Source organism: Triturus cristatus, chromosome 2_2 (genome assembly GCF_964204655.1).
Source record: "Triturus cristatus chromosome 2_2, aTriCri1.1, whole genome shotgun sequence".
Lineage (NCBI taxonomy): Eukaryota > Metazoa > Chordata > Amphibia > Caudata > Salamandridae > Triturus > Triturus cristatus.
This window is the reverse complement of record NC_140582.1, coordinates 358,838,008-358,856,716: the sequence shown is the minus strand read 5'-3', so window position 1 is coordinate 358,856,716 and position 18,709 is coordinate 358,838,008. Positions and strand designations below refer to the sequence as shown.

At 41.2% G+C, this 18,709-nt stretch overlaps 1 protein-coding gene across 15 annotated transcripts in view; it reads right to left on the bottom strand.

Moving 5' to 3' along the window:
- Positions 1-18,709, bottom strand: part of ANK2 (ankyrin 2) — a 1,556,458-nt gene that overhangs the window by 470,244 nt on the left and 1,067,505 nt on the right. For 13 of the 15 annotated variants that reach the window (XM_085641446.1, XM_085641452.1, XM_085641444.1 and 10 more), the window contains 4 exons: positions 18,038-18,223; positions 15,430-15,453; positions 7,787-7,885; positions 5,490-5,588 (listed from right to left, as the gene is read on the bottom strand). In XM_085641446.1, the coding sequence (XP_085497572.1) occupies positions 5,490-5,588; positions 7,787-7,885; positions 15,430-15,453; positions 18,038-18,223 (408 nt within the window). The remainder of the gene's footprint in view (positions 1-5,489; positions 5,589-7,786; positions 7,886-15,429; positions 15,454-18,037; positions 18,224-18,709) is intronic. The other 2 variants (XM_085641442.1, XM_085641453.1) reach the window with 1 other exon arrangement.

Genomic DNA, 18,709 nt, shown 5'->3' with positions numbered 1-18,709 from the left:
TCCGTTGTCAAAGTCTAGGCTGTTGAAGGTTGAGATGGCTTCTATGAATGGCTTGGGTGTGCCAGGAGACCACCGAGGAATGCAGGGTTGGAGAGTCTTCCTTAAATAGCAATAGAGTAATAGACCATGTGAGGCATGCGCTCTTCACCCAATGCTGCATGGATGCAAGCAGACTGGAGAGCAAGCCTACCCCAGAAGAGTGTCCCACAAGTACCACTACTTACTGCTCCTTCACAATATAGCAAGATCAGACAATGGGCGAAGGAGATACATCAGCAGCCTCAGAGGAGAAAAGTGAACCTTTTCTGTAGATAAGGTGTGAATGGGTCTGAAGTTGGTCAGCATTAGCACTGATAGTATGTTAAAAAGGAACTAACTGATCCCTAAATTACTAGGCAGCAGTCTTTTAGGTGATGGATGATATTGGTGGAGATTACCACGGTAACTTCTTATTTCCAATCTCTAAGATGCATTTGAAATACTACACTGCTTCAGCTGCATTCTCGTTGGTGACCTATTGTTCCTTCACCTCTACCCTGAGATGCCTGAAGGCCTGACCCTTGACTCCCATGATACTCCTAAATATAGCCCCTGCTCTATCATCTCTGTAGAAACGGAGATCTCAAAGATCAACACATAACATTAACAAATGTGGCAACTACAACAAGAGTCCTGCAAAGTCGCTAACGCAAAAATCATGTTGATGATAGCAAATAAAGTAACAGAGCCAAAGATAAATTGGTTTATGGGAAACAATAGTTAGTCATTAGTCTAAAAAAGGAAAAGTTAAACACATAAAAAAGTCATAACTTAATCATTCTCAGTCAGCCGCAATCACATTATCTTATAACCACTACTACAAGTGACAAGCGCTAAGTAATCTAAAGAAATAATAACACCTTTGTAGAAATCCATTTTCCCTTTGAACACACTTTCAACTTGATTCCAAATGGAAATAATTCCTCCTGCACACTAGTTCGGAATTGGATTTATGCAGATTTTGTGAACATTGGTAATGGTGCACTGTCAATCGAAATTGAAAATTTATGCCCAGTTCTAATTGTGCCCGTATTAAGATCTAAGATGAGTCCATTTTCAAGAGCGACTTACTGTGGTACACACAAAGCATGGGCATAATTTAAAGTTCTAATTCTCCACTCTGAAGGAGACAACACCGCCAACACAAAGGCAAATGAAGCCCACCATATTTCAACATGGTCTCAGTCACAGTTCCACTATGCCCATGCACCCTGGTAAAATGTTTGCCACCATGTGTGGGTACAGAAAACATACCCTAGAGCATGTACAATACCAGTAGCACCAGGATAAGTATACCTAATGTGCTGAGAGTTTTCTGTTATAATTGAAACCGTTTTTCATGTAACCGCTGAAAATGACGTTGCATTGACCCTAATAGATGAGATACCAAGACCAGTAGAATTCTCTGGTGTCAATAATCCCTGATGATGGACCTCATGATGGAGTAAAAGGAGGCTTCGCTATTGGGCCCCTCAGCCTATCTCTTGAAAGGGCAGCATACAAGCGAAGATGGCAGATGGGGCTTCCACTCTATTTTGGCAATAGTTTGTTACCCTCATCTAAATGAGGCTCAACGTCTTCTGTGTTACACAGGAAGAAGTCATGGCGTGCTACAAGGCTTGAAAATGTGTTTAGTTCAGCAAGAAGGTGTTTTGTTTAAAAGTTTTAAATGACCTTCAAAGGTGTTAAGGAGCTCTTTTACATGCATGCAATTCGTCGATAATTACTTATTATTTACATTTTGAGGGACAGCCTCCTTCCCCAAAGTGTGCCATTTGGTGCTTAATTTTGTTACAGCCCTGGTGTATGAGAGTTGTGTTTTGCAGTGTTATTCACAAAATTATGAAGGACACAGGATTTGCCCGTACTAATAATGTTGGTATATTTGTGACACCTAAGACTTTTTAAGGGTTACTTTTAGTCAAGGGACGACTTTTTCATGGTGAATAGTAAAGAGAGTTTAGCATATAATGCAATATGCTGACCTATAACTCTTTCTAGCAATTAAACGTTTTGCGTCTAATTTGTAAAAAATTTATAGTACTATTACGAACCAGCAGATTCTTAACGTAGTGCAAAAATAGAATAAATATTGCTCAACCTGACACACTTCATATAACTCATCCTCAATAAGCAGCTTTACACTTACATATAATTATTCAAGTCTGCTTTTTGGGTCTTCCCTAGAGACAGCTTTAGGCCTCTTGACAGCCTCATGTAATATTAATAATAATTAAAAAATACTTCAATATAGACATACATAGAGTTGATTTGGGTCAGGCCCCTTCAACCTCAGTTCTATTGAAATGTCTTTCACTTTCTGTTTCCGACCGCTACAGCATATAGCTCGAGGCAATGGGTCGGCCCTCTTCAGCTTTTGGCTCTCCTGCATTGTGGTTGATGCCCTTTTACTGGTGGACCTTTACTTTACTTTACCAATGTTATTTTTTTCCATCCCTTATCCTTATTGTCTTTCAGTCATCCTTCTGTGTTTAAACTATGCTTTCACGATTACAGTAAAACAAAGCTAAAAGTACCGATTTTTGCGAATAAGAATAATATGTTCCTATGACTTAAATCAATAGGGAAAATGGGTTTCTATAACTAATCTAAGTACACCCGCCTGCTAAGACGCACCCACACTATTCTATTAACACTGTACATGTTGGTTATTTCATTTTCAAATTTCTGTTGTAAGCATATGGCCACCACTTTTAGGCAACAGAATGTTTCTTTTTTTTCTTTATTAGTTTTATCGAATATATTTACAATATAGAATAAAACAATAAAAAACAATTGTCATATCTAATGCTTTTTAATATGGTGTTTAATGCTAAATTTAGACCACTGCTTAAGATGAAGTTGCACAAGGTGATAAAGGGATTTGCCCAGAATCCCATACATTTTGTTAAATGTGGAATAAGAACCTTAAACTCCTTATTCACAAGTGTCCAATGTAGGTCCACAGTGGGTGGATCCATGCCGTATTGCCTGGATAGACCTAGATCACGTAAATGAGATGCATTTAGAGTAACATTTACGTTATGTGAATATTACGAAAATCTGGTAATAATCGCATACCTAAGCTGGAAACACCAGCCCTATTTCCACAACTAGCACACCAGCTACCAGACCACATTTTCACTTCCATTAAAAAAGATTCGACTTTTGGCTACTCTAGCTGTATATTTCTACACAGCTGAAGACAATATTCCTAGGAGGAAGGAAGAGATGATAAAGTGCATGCGAGAGTTGAGACAAAGGAACATCACGCAGTTAGTAAAGGGGAAAAATGACATAAGGACCATGAACTTTAATTTTCTTTAAATTGTCAGAATCGAGTCTTTTTTCCTAGTGGTGATTCATGGAAATAAAAAACCAATGATATGTTATAACCTACGAGTACAACACATATAACATGCAACAAACAACATACCTGCTGAGTGCCCTACAGTACATACCCGCGGCCACAGCAAAGCATAAGGCATGCAACAATACAAGAAAAAAGGAAAAAGGATACCAAGAACACGTATCATAAATATTGGTACAAGGACAACACATAAAATACACTCACAACAAAACAAAGGGGACTTCAATAGCAGACATAGCACACAATGTTGGGCCACAGAAAACCAATGCATGTAAGCATATAGTACTGCAGAGTGGGGGTGTTCATTATCATTCTGTTGTTTGGTTGTGAGCGAATCCGTATCAAATACTTCAGGTGATATAAAACTAGCAAACATAATTTTCTATGATGCTGGTTTTTTTTACTAGGATGCACTTTTAAGATGTATAACTGGTAAGAGGTTACTTGCAGCGTATGCTATGTTAGTTTCACTGCAGTTTTATTAGACTACATAGAACTGCAGCAGATGGAGCTGATGTGACAAAGGCATCAAACCTGGATGGAGAGGTTGAATCAGAATCGGACTGGCCTATGGGGCAATCAGGCAGCGCCTGAAGGGCTGATCTGACAGGCCAGTGTGTGGGCCGTTTTTTAGCTGTTTGTGGACCTGTTTTATGGTCTGCTAGGACGGTTTTTAGGTTTCGCCTGCAGTGTTCTTGAGAAATCTATTGTTTTTAATATAAACTTAAAAGGGAATTACTTCCCGCCTCCTCTCTTTCCTGGCTTCTCATTGGTTCCTGTGGGTGCCACTTACCTTTCCACTATTTCTATTGGCTGTAGCATATTTTCCTGCATTCACCAATGCTTGTTTCTCGTCTGCTTCCCTTATCAGTTTCCCACCGCTGAAATACTATTAACATCCGCATTAGTGGAACTAAATTTACATACAGTTTTAGCTTATATTATTGCAGCATATTTATATAAAAATGTATCACCCAGAGAGATTAAGTGATTTGCATAGAATTTTCAGGATGTTGTGCAGTGCCGCCAAGACCTGAACAGCGATCCCCAGCTCTCGAGTCAGCAGCTCTGGCCCCTGAGCCACATCCTCTCAGCTCCCATGTTATTTGTCAGCGAGCTCTTTCCTTCTCCCGGATGATGATTAATGAAAACAGCTCTTTATTATTTACATAGGAGAAACCCACGCACTACCAATGCTTGTTACTGTTGATTTTCTTGTTATTAAAACAAGTAATGCCTGCAGCAAGCTCAAATCCATGCAGTCTCCCATAGTTTGCAAAACACTTTACAGCTTGCCCTTACAAGTTCAAAACAGCCTCAATTTGCAAACATGGGGCACTTTTTTAGCTGTCTAATTCACTTATGGCGGTCACTTTTGTTTTAGTGCCCCAGGCCTATTTCAGTCCAAGTGCATCCTTTGGCTGATTGGCTATAAGTCAGATCAGGTACATGACCTGAAGCAGAAAAGCAAAAAGGGGGAAGCAGCACGGAGAACTGGATAGCTTAACAAAAGAAGGAGGAGAGTGATAAGTGCTGCTGCGGCAGCACAAGCAGCAATGGTGGAAGCAAGTTGACCCCACAAAATATCCATGCGAGGGCCTCCCCCCTGACACAAAGCAAAAATAACAATAAATCACTGCAGCAACTGACCTGCAGCAAAATAACCACAAAAGTTCTTCTCACCATGGTGATGTAGGCATAATTGGGGCGAGTTAAGCGTGTGTATCTTAGAGCTACAGACCTGACACCTCTGTGACTTTGTTACCTTTTTCTCTTCCTTTCCATGATACCCTGCTTGCCATAAAGTTCAATGTGTTACTGTCATCCATAAAAAAAATGTGGCAAAGTCCATAATTTTTGTATGCTATCTGCATGGCATATTATTTTCATCAAGTCACTTACAAATCACACAACCTGGTAATATATTACCCATAAAAGTTACATCTTTCACTAAGCTTCTGAAGCAGAAAAAGTCAAACTTGCCACAGTAATCCACAGAATATATCAATGCTGGTATTCATAGGTTGAGAAGGCAAGAGCAGAGAGGAGAATTTAAAACACTCAAAGAGTAAACACTTACTCTGGTTTTGGCGTCTATCTGGCCTCCACGGTCCAGCAAAAGCTTCACCATGTTAGTGTTGCCCCTTTTGGAGGCTACGTGGAGGGGGGTGATTCCGTTCTGTAGAAGAATTTCAGGAAAACAGGTTAGGTTTAATGGTAATAAAGTTTATATGAAGATATATTATGGGGATCAAATGAAGGTGTAGTGACCAAGGGTATAACTCTACCACACATAGCACATATGGGTAATTTTTTTTAATGGTAGGCTTAGATGACACAGTACTGAAAAACCTGCCCTTAAAGCAACCAGTTTTCTCCGGTGGGATTCAATAGTCCCTTTCTCACTGGGTTCCTTCCTAATCCACCTATGCACTCCAGTGGCATAAGCTTAGACATTTCATAAGAACCTCGTTCCAGTCCCTTTGTTAAATGCAGCCTTCATGGTGCCGGGTTAAGGAAGGACATGATAGACTCTCATGCAGATATTCCTATGCATAGCTCAATTAGACACTACAGTCAAAATGTAACCCAGATAGTTTGTATTTTAGAGTTAAATTCTCCAGGTATACAAAATAAATATCTTTATCATTAGTAACCTGAATGTTGACTAAATTGAAGTGAGTCAGGATAAATCAATTTACTAACAGAAGGGTTGTTTTACTACGTTCTCAATTATTCAGTCTTCTGAGAAGGAAAAGAGGCTCCTCCGTCGTGCACGAGCCCTTTGGTGAAATCTAATGTGTTCGTTTTTAATTCCTATCTTATTATCAAAATAACTTCACAAATGACACTAGAGCTGCCATAACAAGGCACGTTCCTAAAGGAATAAGTCATACTTCACCTGCAGTATTTTCAGACCCAGTGAGCAGGTTTGAGGCATGCCCAGATGTGGCAATGCCAAGACAATTTCAACTGCTGACATGCTTGATCCCTTGCAGCTCCTAAGACTATTCTGAATAGAGATACTTGCTTAATTACTGGAACTTGAATACTTCATGACATCACCTAGTTTACAGTGTACTGCCTACTTCTTCACTATTGTCTTTGAGTTTGAGTCACATAGCACAGCCTTGGAGATTCAGACCCATTCTGGAGACCAGAGGGCTTCCAAGAACATTCTGCAAATGGCTAACCCCAATTTCTGGAGAAAAAAAAATATTTCCAATATGGCTTTTTGTGGGGCACCTCCCCATTTAAGCAGTGCCAATCAAATTTAAATACGGTTATGACCCATTCTACTAATATTTTTTTGACCCCAGGAATATAGGTTTTCAAATGGCCCTTTCCTCGTATATAATTGTTCTGATTTCCAGTTAAAATAGGTTTGCCTCTGAGTCCCTGAGAACTCGGTAGTCCATTTTACTCATCTCTTTGTCTTCATGGTTTTTGCATCTCAGAGGGCATTTTTATGTCCTTATTTTAATTACTAGCTCAGCATTTAGATTGCCTGTTTTTTAACCTTTTATTTACATTTATACAGTATGACCTCACTTCAGGTTACAAAAGCGTGTTTATACAAATTGTATAAATAAATAATTAAACACAGAAATATCCCTTTCTTAGTCTTTGTAGCTAAATTGAAATGGGAACAGCCTCAGATGCTGAACTGACGGATATATGTCAACATTAAAGTTAGGTTTTAAGAATGCTGCTTGGTACAGCTATAAGATAGAAAGCTGTAGACATCAGTTCGTAGCTTTTACCGTGATGCACAATAGAGAATGAATCGACATTGAAATCATTTAGCAATTCGTAAAATGGTATTTTGCGAAATATTAATTGTTAATAGTATCAGCAGCGTCAGAAATATTTGTAATTCAATGCTCACTAAAGTGAGCTTCAAATTGAAATTCCTGTGATAGACACTGCAGTATTTATTGATCAAGAGAAATATGACAGTGTATTTACTGTTAAATACCCAATGCAACCTGCGCTTTTCTTGAGTACTACAATCAAGTAACAACATTTTTTTCACTTTCTATCAAATGTGTGTTTTGTCATTTTTTCAATGTATAATACGGAGGGGTGGAAGTAGGAATGGGACATTTCTCAGAAAGTCAACTCTGGCTGCGAGACAAGCCTGCTCAGTGAGCTGAAGTGGCTGAGACCTGGGGCATGGGGTGTCTTCAGGTTGGCTGAGCCGCGGTGTCTAATTGTTAATAATGACCTGTTGCTAAGCTCCTGAAGAATTTGCAGATTTCCATGAACACTTGGATGCTTCCCAGCAGACAGGTAGCACACTGAGCAGGAATGTGTGTACCCAAACCCCGACGCGGCTGTCTGAACAGGCAAAAAGAAAAGAGATGGGAAGCTTACCCTGGCAGTGAAGTCCACAGCGGCGCCTCGGTTCAGCAGGAGCGTTGCCACGTTGACATTTCCATAGTGGGCAGCTATGTGCAGCGGGGTGAAACCACTCTACAAAGAAGTAAAGACAGAAACACAACAGGTCACACACTGAGAGCGGCAATATTTGATCACAAGATGTTAGGGTTAAGAGATCGGTGTCACAGCTTGGCATTAAGTCCCACTGGGCAGAGGGTATCCGAAATAAAAGTTAAGTCGTGCAAAAACTTAAAAAGATCTGTTAGGACATCCAGGTCATGCAGCCAGTGGTGAGAGGTAAGATTGGTAGGAACAGATCGAGAAGAGCAGAGAGCAGGAAATGGCGTCCCTGACCCTCTTCAGCTGTTAGTGGAGACTGAAGGACGGCCATTTGGTTTAAGTGGACCTGCAGTGCATGCTTTTGTTTTGTTTTATATAGCGCAAACTAGACCCAAAGGTATCACAGCGCTTTACATGAGCACCAGTTGCGTTACAGACGGGCACATTCATTTTTGTTAGGCAAGGGGAGATTAAGTGATTTGCCCAGAATCACAGAATGTTGAGCGTCCCTGCTGAGACTCAAACCTTATTCCGCAGCTCCGAGGTCGACCGCCCTAGCCGTTAGACTACATTCTCTCTCTGCCATAAGAGAGTTGTGTCACTACTATTGCAGAGCTGCAAGTGTGTTTTTCTGCAAGTGACTGCACATGCTTTGATGTACAAAACTATCTAACCAAGAGTCTGGCTCAGTAGAAAAGTTCTATGTACAACAACCAAGCTTTAGAGATAAGCTATCAAGAAAGGATTTCCCTGAGAGATGCCATGATACAGGGATGCCCCCTTTAAGAGGTGAAGATGATTTCAGTAAGAGTGCCCTGAGGTCTGTCTTTGACCTCTGTGATCCTCCACCACTCAAAAATGCAGTGTTGTAAACTGCACAAAGTTTTTAAAAGTCTGGAAAAGAATATTAATAAGAATTGTAAATAAAGGTGGGTTTCCAGGGAAGAAACTCAATAGGAACTCCACTTTTAGAAGAATTCTCTCAGAAAACAAGGCTTTTGAGAGAAAATTCTCTTGAAAAACAGTTTTTTTGTTCTGCAGGAAAACTTTCTTGGAAGTGGACTGTGATATGGTAAACATACAAACCTTGCAAACTGTGCAAAGTGTGTAGTTTCCAACTCCGTCCAACTTCGAATGTGAAATTTGAAAGATTGTGATACAGCGTTTGCTAGTTTAAGTAGGATTGGTTAACCATAACCTGAGGGGCACACTCCTTTGGTGCTCCGTTGTTCTAGATCAAAAGTGGTAGGGTTCGCCACCTATTCCAACCCACAAAATCTGAACTCTAGAATGTAGCATTCCAGAGGATGTCATGTGTCCCACTTAAGCAATAAGGCATGTCATTAGTTCAAGAGCTGCAGCAATGAGCAATTAAAGGGACATAACCCGAGATTGCATATAATCACAAAACCACCAGCAGCCCAACCAAAGGGTAGAAATATGTATCACCCGGTAAAAGCAGCAGGCCTACCCTGGAGGGTCCGAAGACCTCAAGAATGTCATCCTAGACTACAGTAGGGATTGGCTGCATACAGGCAAAAACCTTTTCCAAGAACTTTAAAGACAAGCTTATGACATTTTACGGTAAGAGACTATATTTTAGCTTGTCTTATAGCTTTAATAATGTATTTGGTTAAGGCAACATTTTGGTCATGGATAAAATATATGTTTCACTTCAGTTCGAGCATGTTTTATTAACTTAGAACTGTGTATTTAATTTTGAAGCTTCACCCCACAACAGTTCTAGATCACAATAAGAGTAGGCAGTTATTTAGGGACCCACCAGCAGGGGGGCGCCGTATTGCTCCGGTGTGTTTCAAAAGAGTTTGGTACCATGATATTGTTGTCAGAATACGGTGGACATAAACATCATGTCCTAAATATCGCCTACAAAAATATGGCCCCATTGGAGTTAGTAATCGGAAATCTATTTACTGTGGGTCAATTTCTTTGTAAACAATATTGGAGACAGGATATTTATGTCAGATGCTATGTTGTACATTATATTCAGACACACAAATTCAAGGGTTACTCACATGTTCAGGACAAGCAACATGTCACCATGATTTCCAGTGACATTTTGGCGAGCTGTGTTCCAGCCTCAGAGAGTTTTAGGGGCATATCAGCAAGCAGGGGATAAAAAATTATCGCTTCTTTTGCGTCCGTTTTCGGACGAAAAGCGGTGATAATTTTATCGCCTGATTAGCAAGGTCACGCTATCGCGTGAAACCTTGCCTTATCGCCATTTCCCTTAACGCCAATCTTTGCATCGCTAATGAGATGCAAAGTGGGCGTTCCTCCCCGGGATAACGGGAGAAATGTAGCTAAGCGACATTTATCCTATTATCAAGCCTCACGCAAAGCAGCATAGCGACAAGCAAAGTAGCGATAACCTCTCTTATTGCTACTTTCCTTACGCCGGCTTTGAAACTGACTTAGCCATGATATCCTATGGAAGGTGGATATCAAGGCTAAGTATGTGAGGCCATATCAGCAAGCTATCACCAAAAGTTGTGTGATTATCACTGGATTTCCAGCGATAATCGCATATTTGGCAGCTTGCGCTCTGAATTTTATCGTTTTGGAGATAAGCGTTGCTAATAGCACGCTATCTCCGTGATAAAATTCAGAGTTGGCCGGCGATAATTATCCTCACGCTAAGAGCACTGACCGATAATTATCACTGGCCCTTGCTTATATGCCCCTTAGGACTTAAGGAGAGCAACCTGGGCAACTCTTCTTCCCCAAAAAAACCTGTGCATTTTTGTCCTTCCTTGTAATAGATAACCTTGGGCTTTGGCCATTGTGTATAAACTTAAAGCAAACTCCTGCAGATGTAGTCACTTGATGACGTTGACTTGAGTAGGCACTGGGAGAGTGCAGTGCACATGCTTAACATCTCATTGTAATCTGAATTTCTACTGTGAATTGTTCTGTGGCATGTTAATCCACTAAATGACTGAATCAAGAATTAGATTGTCAGTGTCCAAGCTAACAACTACATGAATCTTGGTTCAGGAACAGAACCTGAAATGTACATTCTCTGCAAAGGGACACCAGCTCTGAAAGGAAGTTTTGTCATGTGGAAGGATCTTCAGGGAAGCCCAAGCCTCCATAAAACAGGGGCAGCAAGGGAGCACTGCTCTGTAGCAAACTTTCAGATGCGATTTAAAGTGACAAAACTTCTAATGCCCCATAGTTTAAATGTGAAGGAAGTAGAATGTACTCAATAGTCTGAGAAAAGACTTGCAGGGCAGGAAATTTGCCTCTGTGTCGACAAAGTGTGCCTCCAAATCTAATCTGTTTGTGCGAACTAATTGGCATAACAATGTTTTACATATTACTCAACTGAGTCAAGTCTTTTGAAAATATTAGGAAGGGGGGTCAGTTCCTCTCCTCGACCTCTCAGTCTGGTGAGGCATGTGCAATTACTAGGCCCAATGAATGTAGTAAATTACCCAGTAATCTAACCCTTTTCTCCACCTAGAAAAACCAGGTCTAAACCTATTGGCATGGGTAATAATATAGTAAGTATCAGAAAAAGTACTTTTGAGCATTAGCTTAAGCTCCAGGGGGTGTATCATGATCCCGCTTTCTGTGCTGCGCCGATACAGAATGGGTGTTTCTCACATGTACAGAGCTTACATTAACTTGAAATATCATCGAGTTAGTGCACATAATGCTGACGGCAGGGCTTGCATCTGAGTTTCTGAGCTCTGGTGTTTGAAAACCATTCACTAACTTTCTCAGTTAATATATGTGCCGTAGACAGAAAAAAGTAACACGCAGGGGCATATTATCAAGAACGGCGTTAAATTTATCGCCGCTTCTCTGAACATGGGCTTCTATTGGAATTCTCAAGGGCATATTCTCAAGCCCATTATCGCCACTTTAGCGGCAGTTTCCTGCCGCTAAAGTAGCGATAATTTTAACACCGTTCTTGATAATATGCCCCACAGTCTGATTCTGTGTGCTGCATACAGCACCTGATCATGATACGGCCCCAGATGTCCAGGAGATAAACAGGCCCATGTGCAATACCATAAGATGGTAGGTGACTATTTAGGACTCTGCGTTTGAGGACCAATGAAAAAGGTATTCAAATGTAACCAATAGCAGAGCACTGAATTACTTCTCACATTGGCTCATCCTGAAGGTAATTAATTAATTCCAGTTTTGTAAAGTGCAACCTATCACCTATAAGGGTATCCAGGCACTGGGGGCCGTTGGGTAAATGAAGTGAGCTATTGCCAAGAGTCACATGATGCTGAGCTGAGATGCCACCAGCGCCAGGGATCCAATCGCCAGCCCTGCACTCCAGAGTCGGCCGCTCTGTCCCCACACCTCTCCACATTGGGGATTGTATGATTTAAACTTGAATATTATATGCAATAATTTGAAAGCCCTGATAAATAGTGGTGGCAAAAGATCCTTTGTAACAAAACAAGATGTTACAAAATTCCGCCCAATGTGTTTACTTTTAATTATACGTGTCTGGTGGGTATTTATAAGTAACAGTTCAGGAATTGTAACTGGCTGTATTACTTTTGGTACTTAGAGAACTACTTATGTTTGCCAAAGACATTCCAATTGTTCATTTTACAGGAACATCATAATTTCAGCATGTCATATACCACAGCCACGCTGTGCACATCTATCATAACGCTGATATTGAACACAGACTATTTATGCAAAATCTACCAAGCTATCTGCTCTGACAGTCCCTCTCTGCAGCACATGGAGTGGAGGAGTAGGGATGGAAGGGGGTGTCCTGGCGCACATTGCTACTTGTGCGAGCCTTCAATATACTTTAATTGTGCAGCAATGTGGTGATGCTAGTTGGTTGCTAGGCGACCATGACGTTCAGAGGAGGTGGAAGCGACACCTGACAGAAAGCACACAGTTTGATGCAGTGGAATGCCAGCAGCAGGGTGAGACGGGGAGGGAGAGATAGCGAGTTTGATCCAGTTCACTCAGAAATTCTGAGTCACACCATTAAGAGGGTGTTCCCTTCCCTTTGCGGCATCTTATCCTACACGCCTATGGGAATTTGTCTGCTATATCCAGCTCGAGGTTCTTCTTAAAGCCTTTGAGCATCGAATTAAAGTAACAAATCTTCAAAGCGCTTGAAGGTGATGCTTGGTCCAATAAAATGTGCCTTAGGGAGACCTGGATCTTTAGAAATGCCAAAATGTCATCCTATATAGACCTCTGGAGAAGGGCTTTTCTTTATCTGTAGCACTGACACCACATAATCGGAGACCACCGAAATCCATTCTGCAAGACCCAATGGGCAAAATGCAAAAAAAACAAAAATGCTGTAGCATATGGAACAGTATGCTCGCCAGCACACACAAGGCTTATTTACAAGCCCCTTGCGCCACTTTTGCGTCATTTTTAACATGGGAAAAGTGACGTACGGGTGGCGCAAGGGGCTTGTAAATAAGCCCCACAGTCTCCATTAAAGCTGAATTGTGTCCAAGATTGCACAGAGAATTTTTATGTAGTGTTTTTTCAGATTTTTTGTAAGCGCTGTTTATAAGGATCTGAGGCGGCAAACATGACAACAATGCAAATGTATTGCACCCCGCAATCAAAAGTTAAATGACTCCTCATAGAATTAAACAAAAATAAGAAAGTGCTTGAGAGAAGCAGAGCCTGTAGTCATAGTGTGCATTTAATTGAAATATACTTCTCAAAATATGCATATTTTAATATTACTTTGATGTATTGTGTGATTCCTTAAAACCCTGGGTATCTGTAGACCAAATTTAGGCAGTATACCACTAACTATCACCTTCCACATGCTCACCCTGAATAAAATACTGTATGCAGCACACTGTTCTCCAAGTAAAAGCATGTAAAATTATGGATGGAAAACACTATTTATATTTTTTTAAGTTGAGGTTTTTCCAACTACAGGTTTTCAAAACCAGGCATTCAGGATAGGAGTGCACATATAGCCCTTTTTTCTATACCAAGTACCTGAAATATCTTCTGAAACATGGCTGAGACAAAGGCCAATTGTAACAGCACTTATAAAAAATAATATTATGTCTTAGCTTGCAGGAACTCTCCGACTATGGTGCCGATTCCGATCCGGGTCAGAAAGCACTCTGACCGAGCCGGATCCAGAGTGTTTTCCGACCGAGCCGGAGTCCTGCAGTCCGACCGAGCAAGTACAATGCGGCCATATGCTGCCGGACTCAGTTCGGTCGGACTCCCATAGATGTCAATGGGAGCCGGTCGTACGATGCGTACATGGGCTCCCATTGACTGAATGGGTGTGTCTCGTGCAAGGGCGCCCCTACAGTGGGTACGCGTCGGTGCCATTCACACTGTACATGCCTATGTTGGGGGGACCCTTGGGTCTCCCCCTGTGTCCGAGTGGTATGGCTGCGGGTGACAGGGGGTCCGACGCGGACCCCCAAAGGCAACCACCCGGACGTTTTGCGAGCCGGACACTATGGCTTGCACAGGCTGTCCGACGCGTGCATCATACTGGCTCGGTCGTAATCCGCATCCATTGCACACCATCGTTAGCTTACGACCGAGACGTAAGGAGCGGTTTGGACCCGGAAACGACTCGGTCGGTGAATTTCACGTAGCTCGCATCGTACTTGCTCGCTTGTACAGCTGTACGAGTCAGGCAGAAAACACGCGTACGGCTCGTAGTTTTTCCGGCCGGATCGTGTTCGGTGCCCTTCCGACCCGGATCGGAATCGGCCCCTAAGTGTTACACTTTCTTAGCAAATGTTCATTTAGTGATATTTTGGCCCTTTTGGTAAGCATATTGTTAGGTTTGTTCAGGCAGCCCGAAGTAAAAATATCTCAATCTCTCAAAGTATTCTACACCACGTAAGATAGGGCATTGGTTCCCAAATGACTTTAGGTGTGGACCAATGTCCTCACCACGCAACCTTCTGCTTGGGCCAGTGTGATTGAACACAGTAACATTGGATTAGTTCAGAAGTTTCAAGTCAAAACATGTTGGTAATGGACAGCATGCCTAAGAAATATCTAAAATGTATGGAATTCTTAGTCTGCAAAAGGAATCATATCTTAATCAACCACAAATATTGACAGTACAGCATTAAAAAAATTATTCCTCTAGGTTTTAACTTCGTCCACGGACCCGCTATGGGCGTAGTTTGTCCAACCATTGAACTTTGCTGATTAGGGCCCTTTGGTGGTGGTGGTGTTTGCTTAGCTTGTTGTTCTGAGGCGTTATGGGAAGTCTTCTAACAAAAAACTGCCTAAGGTCAAGCAAATACTCCTGAAATTGCTAAAGAAAATATTCATCCGGGTGAATCGCTCATTATCCTAGAACATCAGTTAACTAAGTCCTGCAGAGAACCACAGCTACAGAGGTATGCAAAGTTGGGAAATCAAGCTGGGCATGGGATTTAGGAAGAAAAGAGATTACTGAAATGACTCTGCCTCTTGCATGTTTTGCATCTATATGCATACTAATGATGAAGCCATATATATGCAATACTTCTTGCTGAGGACAGAGGAGCAGGGAGCGTTAAACAACAGGACAGGTAAAATATTACAGTAATCTCATGATTCTGTACCTCGGTCGTCCTATTCACCATCATCTGAGGCAGCATAATTAGGAAAAAGAACACACATTAGTATCACGGCAGAGAACATGAACCAAAACAGCAAAGAACACACTCTTTTCCATGCGTTTTAAATGAATTACAACGTTGTTTCAAGCCAGCTCTTTTCTAGCTGCATTCTATCAATTCAAATAAATAGCAACAAGCAATCACCATTACCCCAGGCTGAGCAACACACAATTATTAGGGTGAGCCGTAATGTGCATCATAAATTAAACACGAAAAGCAGAACTGTAAACATTGGGCACAGCCAGCAAACAGTGCATTGGCTGTGACAGATGCTTCCTGCCTGGAGCTGTAACATGCTCAGAGTTTTAGTCAGAGAGCAACAAAGGGTATCGTCGCATTGTTTACTGGGGGATCTTTTATATGCAATCTCATAATTTATTTCTACAGTATAAAACCTGTATGAGTGCAGAGGACTCTGATTGAGAATGGGAAAATGTTGCCTTCCACAGGAAAGAGGCGGTTTCAGATGTGGGAGAGCGTTACATTCTCTTATTTTAACAATGTGAATTGTTTGGGGCTACTGAAACAATGTTTAAATTCTCTGTTTCTTTGGAAATTGAATATATTGCTAGAGAATATTAGGACATTTGGAACGCCTATAAAAGTGGTTTAAAAATAAATGTTTTTTTGCTCAGTTACAGCCCCACACTTCTGCATTTACAAGCATTGAACTGCCTATAGACACACGGTTGAGGGCCTGATACCAAAGTTTCTGAACATCTCCACGGGGAGGGTATCAGCACCCGCTGTAAGTGAAATTGAAAATGTAGGGGCTGGTAGCTTTGGCACCGATTTAGCGCACTGGTGATGGGAGAGGTGTGGACGTGGCACCGTTAGGGGCAGACAGGCATGTAGTACTGTGGTTTCCACCCTCAAATTCTCCAAATTCAGTCATTGAGACCAAGCTAACCGAATACCGATGCTGATGCTAAAAAGTATTTATAATTTAGCGGGGTAAAATACCACATGTTTCAATTTTGAGAAACACAGCACCAAGGAGAGAGGCAAGACGGATTTAGTAGGAAGCGCAATAAAACAAGACACTGCGATCGATGGGAGTTAGGGAGTTCCTTACACTAAGGTTTTGAAGGATAAGTGTGGCAGTGCAGAATTGGGTGATGGATGGGAAGGCAAATTGAATAGTCCACCAGGAATCTGTGGCTGGCAAAGAATTCCATGTGTTATATATGGAGATAATAATGATATCTGAGACATAGAGGAGATTATAAGAAATATGTTTTCACCCCTTCGAAATGCACATAAAAAGAATATGGTAAGTCACATCACTAACTTTATAGAGGCTCTGCGCCTGACTCCTCACACTTCTCTATAGTCTTGAAACTTTCCAGTGACAGCAGACTGAATAAACTATGTGGGGAGATGATGCTATATATAACACATGTGCCAATTTAAATTAATACAGGCAAGGGGTTTATTAGTTATATTGGGATAATATTTATGTATATAGAAATCTCTCTGGGAACTTAATTCCAAAGACAATAAATCCCTATTATTTTTAAGTGCAGAATCTGATCTTTAAGGTAATAGAAAATATTTAGGCCCCCCCCGATAACAAGTGCCCCAGAATGGGCAATAGTATTTAACACACCTGAGAAAATACAATTATCTGGGAGGAGGAGTATTTACCAGGTGCTCCTAATTTCAGTATCCCCAAGACAAATGGCAAATGACATGTAGAATTGGTTAATTTCTTACCTAATTCTAAAGTGTCAACATTTTCTAAGAATTTTACCCTAAGTACTTTTTGCCCAGTGTGACCTGCTGAAATTTACTGGGAGAAAGTGTGGGGTGTGGTAATGACTACAGTACTCATAATTCCGATACATAGGGCAATAGGAGATACAGCTTACATCAGGATTTAGCAGGACACTCATTAACTGGGCCTTATACTGGAATGTGTAGTTTGCAATGTTCATTTGTAGGACATTTAATTGGTGTCCTTTCGGACCAGCATTACTATTTTCCCCAGTATGTTCTAGTATGAACATAAACATTTCAATGCTTTACTTGTCTACTTGGGACACCAGTCTAATGCACAATGGATGAGATATTGAATGCACCTACACAATCAGATACTATTTATTTTTGTGTATTACTAAGGTTGTAGATCAATAGATTCTAGCAAGGACTGTATATGGTTCAGTGTTGCAAGATCGCTCATGTATAGTTATTAGTTAAAAGCAGGCTTTTTTTTACACCATGCCTAAGGCCTAGGACAAACTCCTGAGCATTCTCAGGAGCTGTTCAATCTCCTCCTTTTCATACAACCATACAAACTCATCTGTTCACTTCTATGTAATCTTCTGTCAGACACAGATTTAACCAGAGTGCCAGGAAACCCCTTGGTTTTGCTGTTGCACCTTATAGATTTTTTTTCATCATCATCAACTTCACTGTTGTCCATTGTAGAGGACAATCCAGAGAAAAACCTAACTAAACATCCTGCAAGTGGACAATACTTAATGCCAGTGAGGTCTTTCTATGCTATCCAACGGGGATAAAGGGTTCGGAGTCGGGGAGCACCACTCACCTTCGACTGTACATCTGCGTTGTGGTCATTCTGGAGCAGCAGGGCTGCTGACTTTGTGTCGTCTTTCCGAGCAGCGATGTGCAAAGCAGGCAGCCTGACTTTACCCTTGGTATCATTCTCCAGCAAGATGGCCACCACCTGGTTGTGTCCTTGCTGTAGTGCCACAGCTAGCGGAGTGAAGCCGTCCTGTGAGAGGTTAAAAGATAGATACATAAGCATTGGTTCATTAAGTGCACTCCGCTTGGCACTTGGTAAAATCCCTGAAGAGGAAGAAACAGCACATTTTCACAAAACTACAATTTTTAAAATAAATTTACTTTTTCTTTGTAGTAGTGTTACAAGTTATTACAGTGACTTCCCAAAATGCCGCATCAAATGCTGCAGGAAAAATGTGAAGTCGTTTTTCTGTTCTCAGTTATTTGGATTCCAAGGGCCATTATCCTGACAAATATAAGGCCTGATTCACAACATATTTAGATGATGACTTAAGATGATTAAGTTCACATTAAGCATCTCGGTTACTCCATCATTCCATAACACTCTAAAAAAGATTACCATCCAAGTTGTGATCGGCAACCTTGATGTGTAAATGTAGGGAATCCCAGCACAGTGTCCTAAAAATGCAATGTAAGGGAGGTCAACACCTTCGCAGATGTCACTTTTTGGCCATTC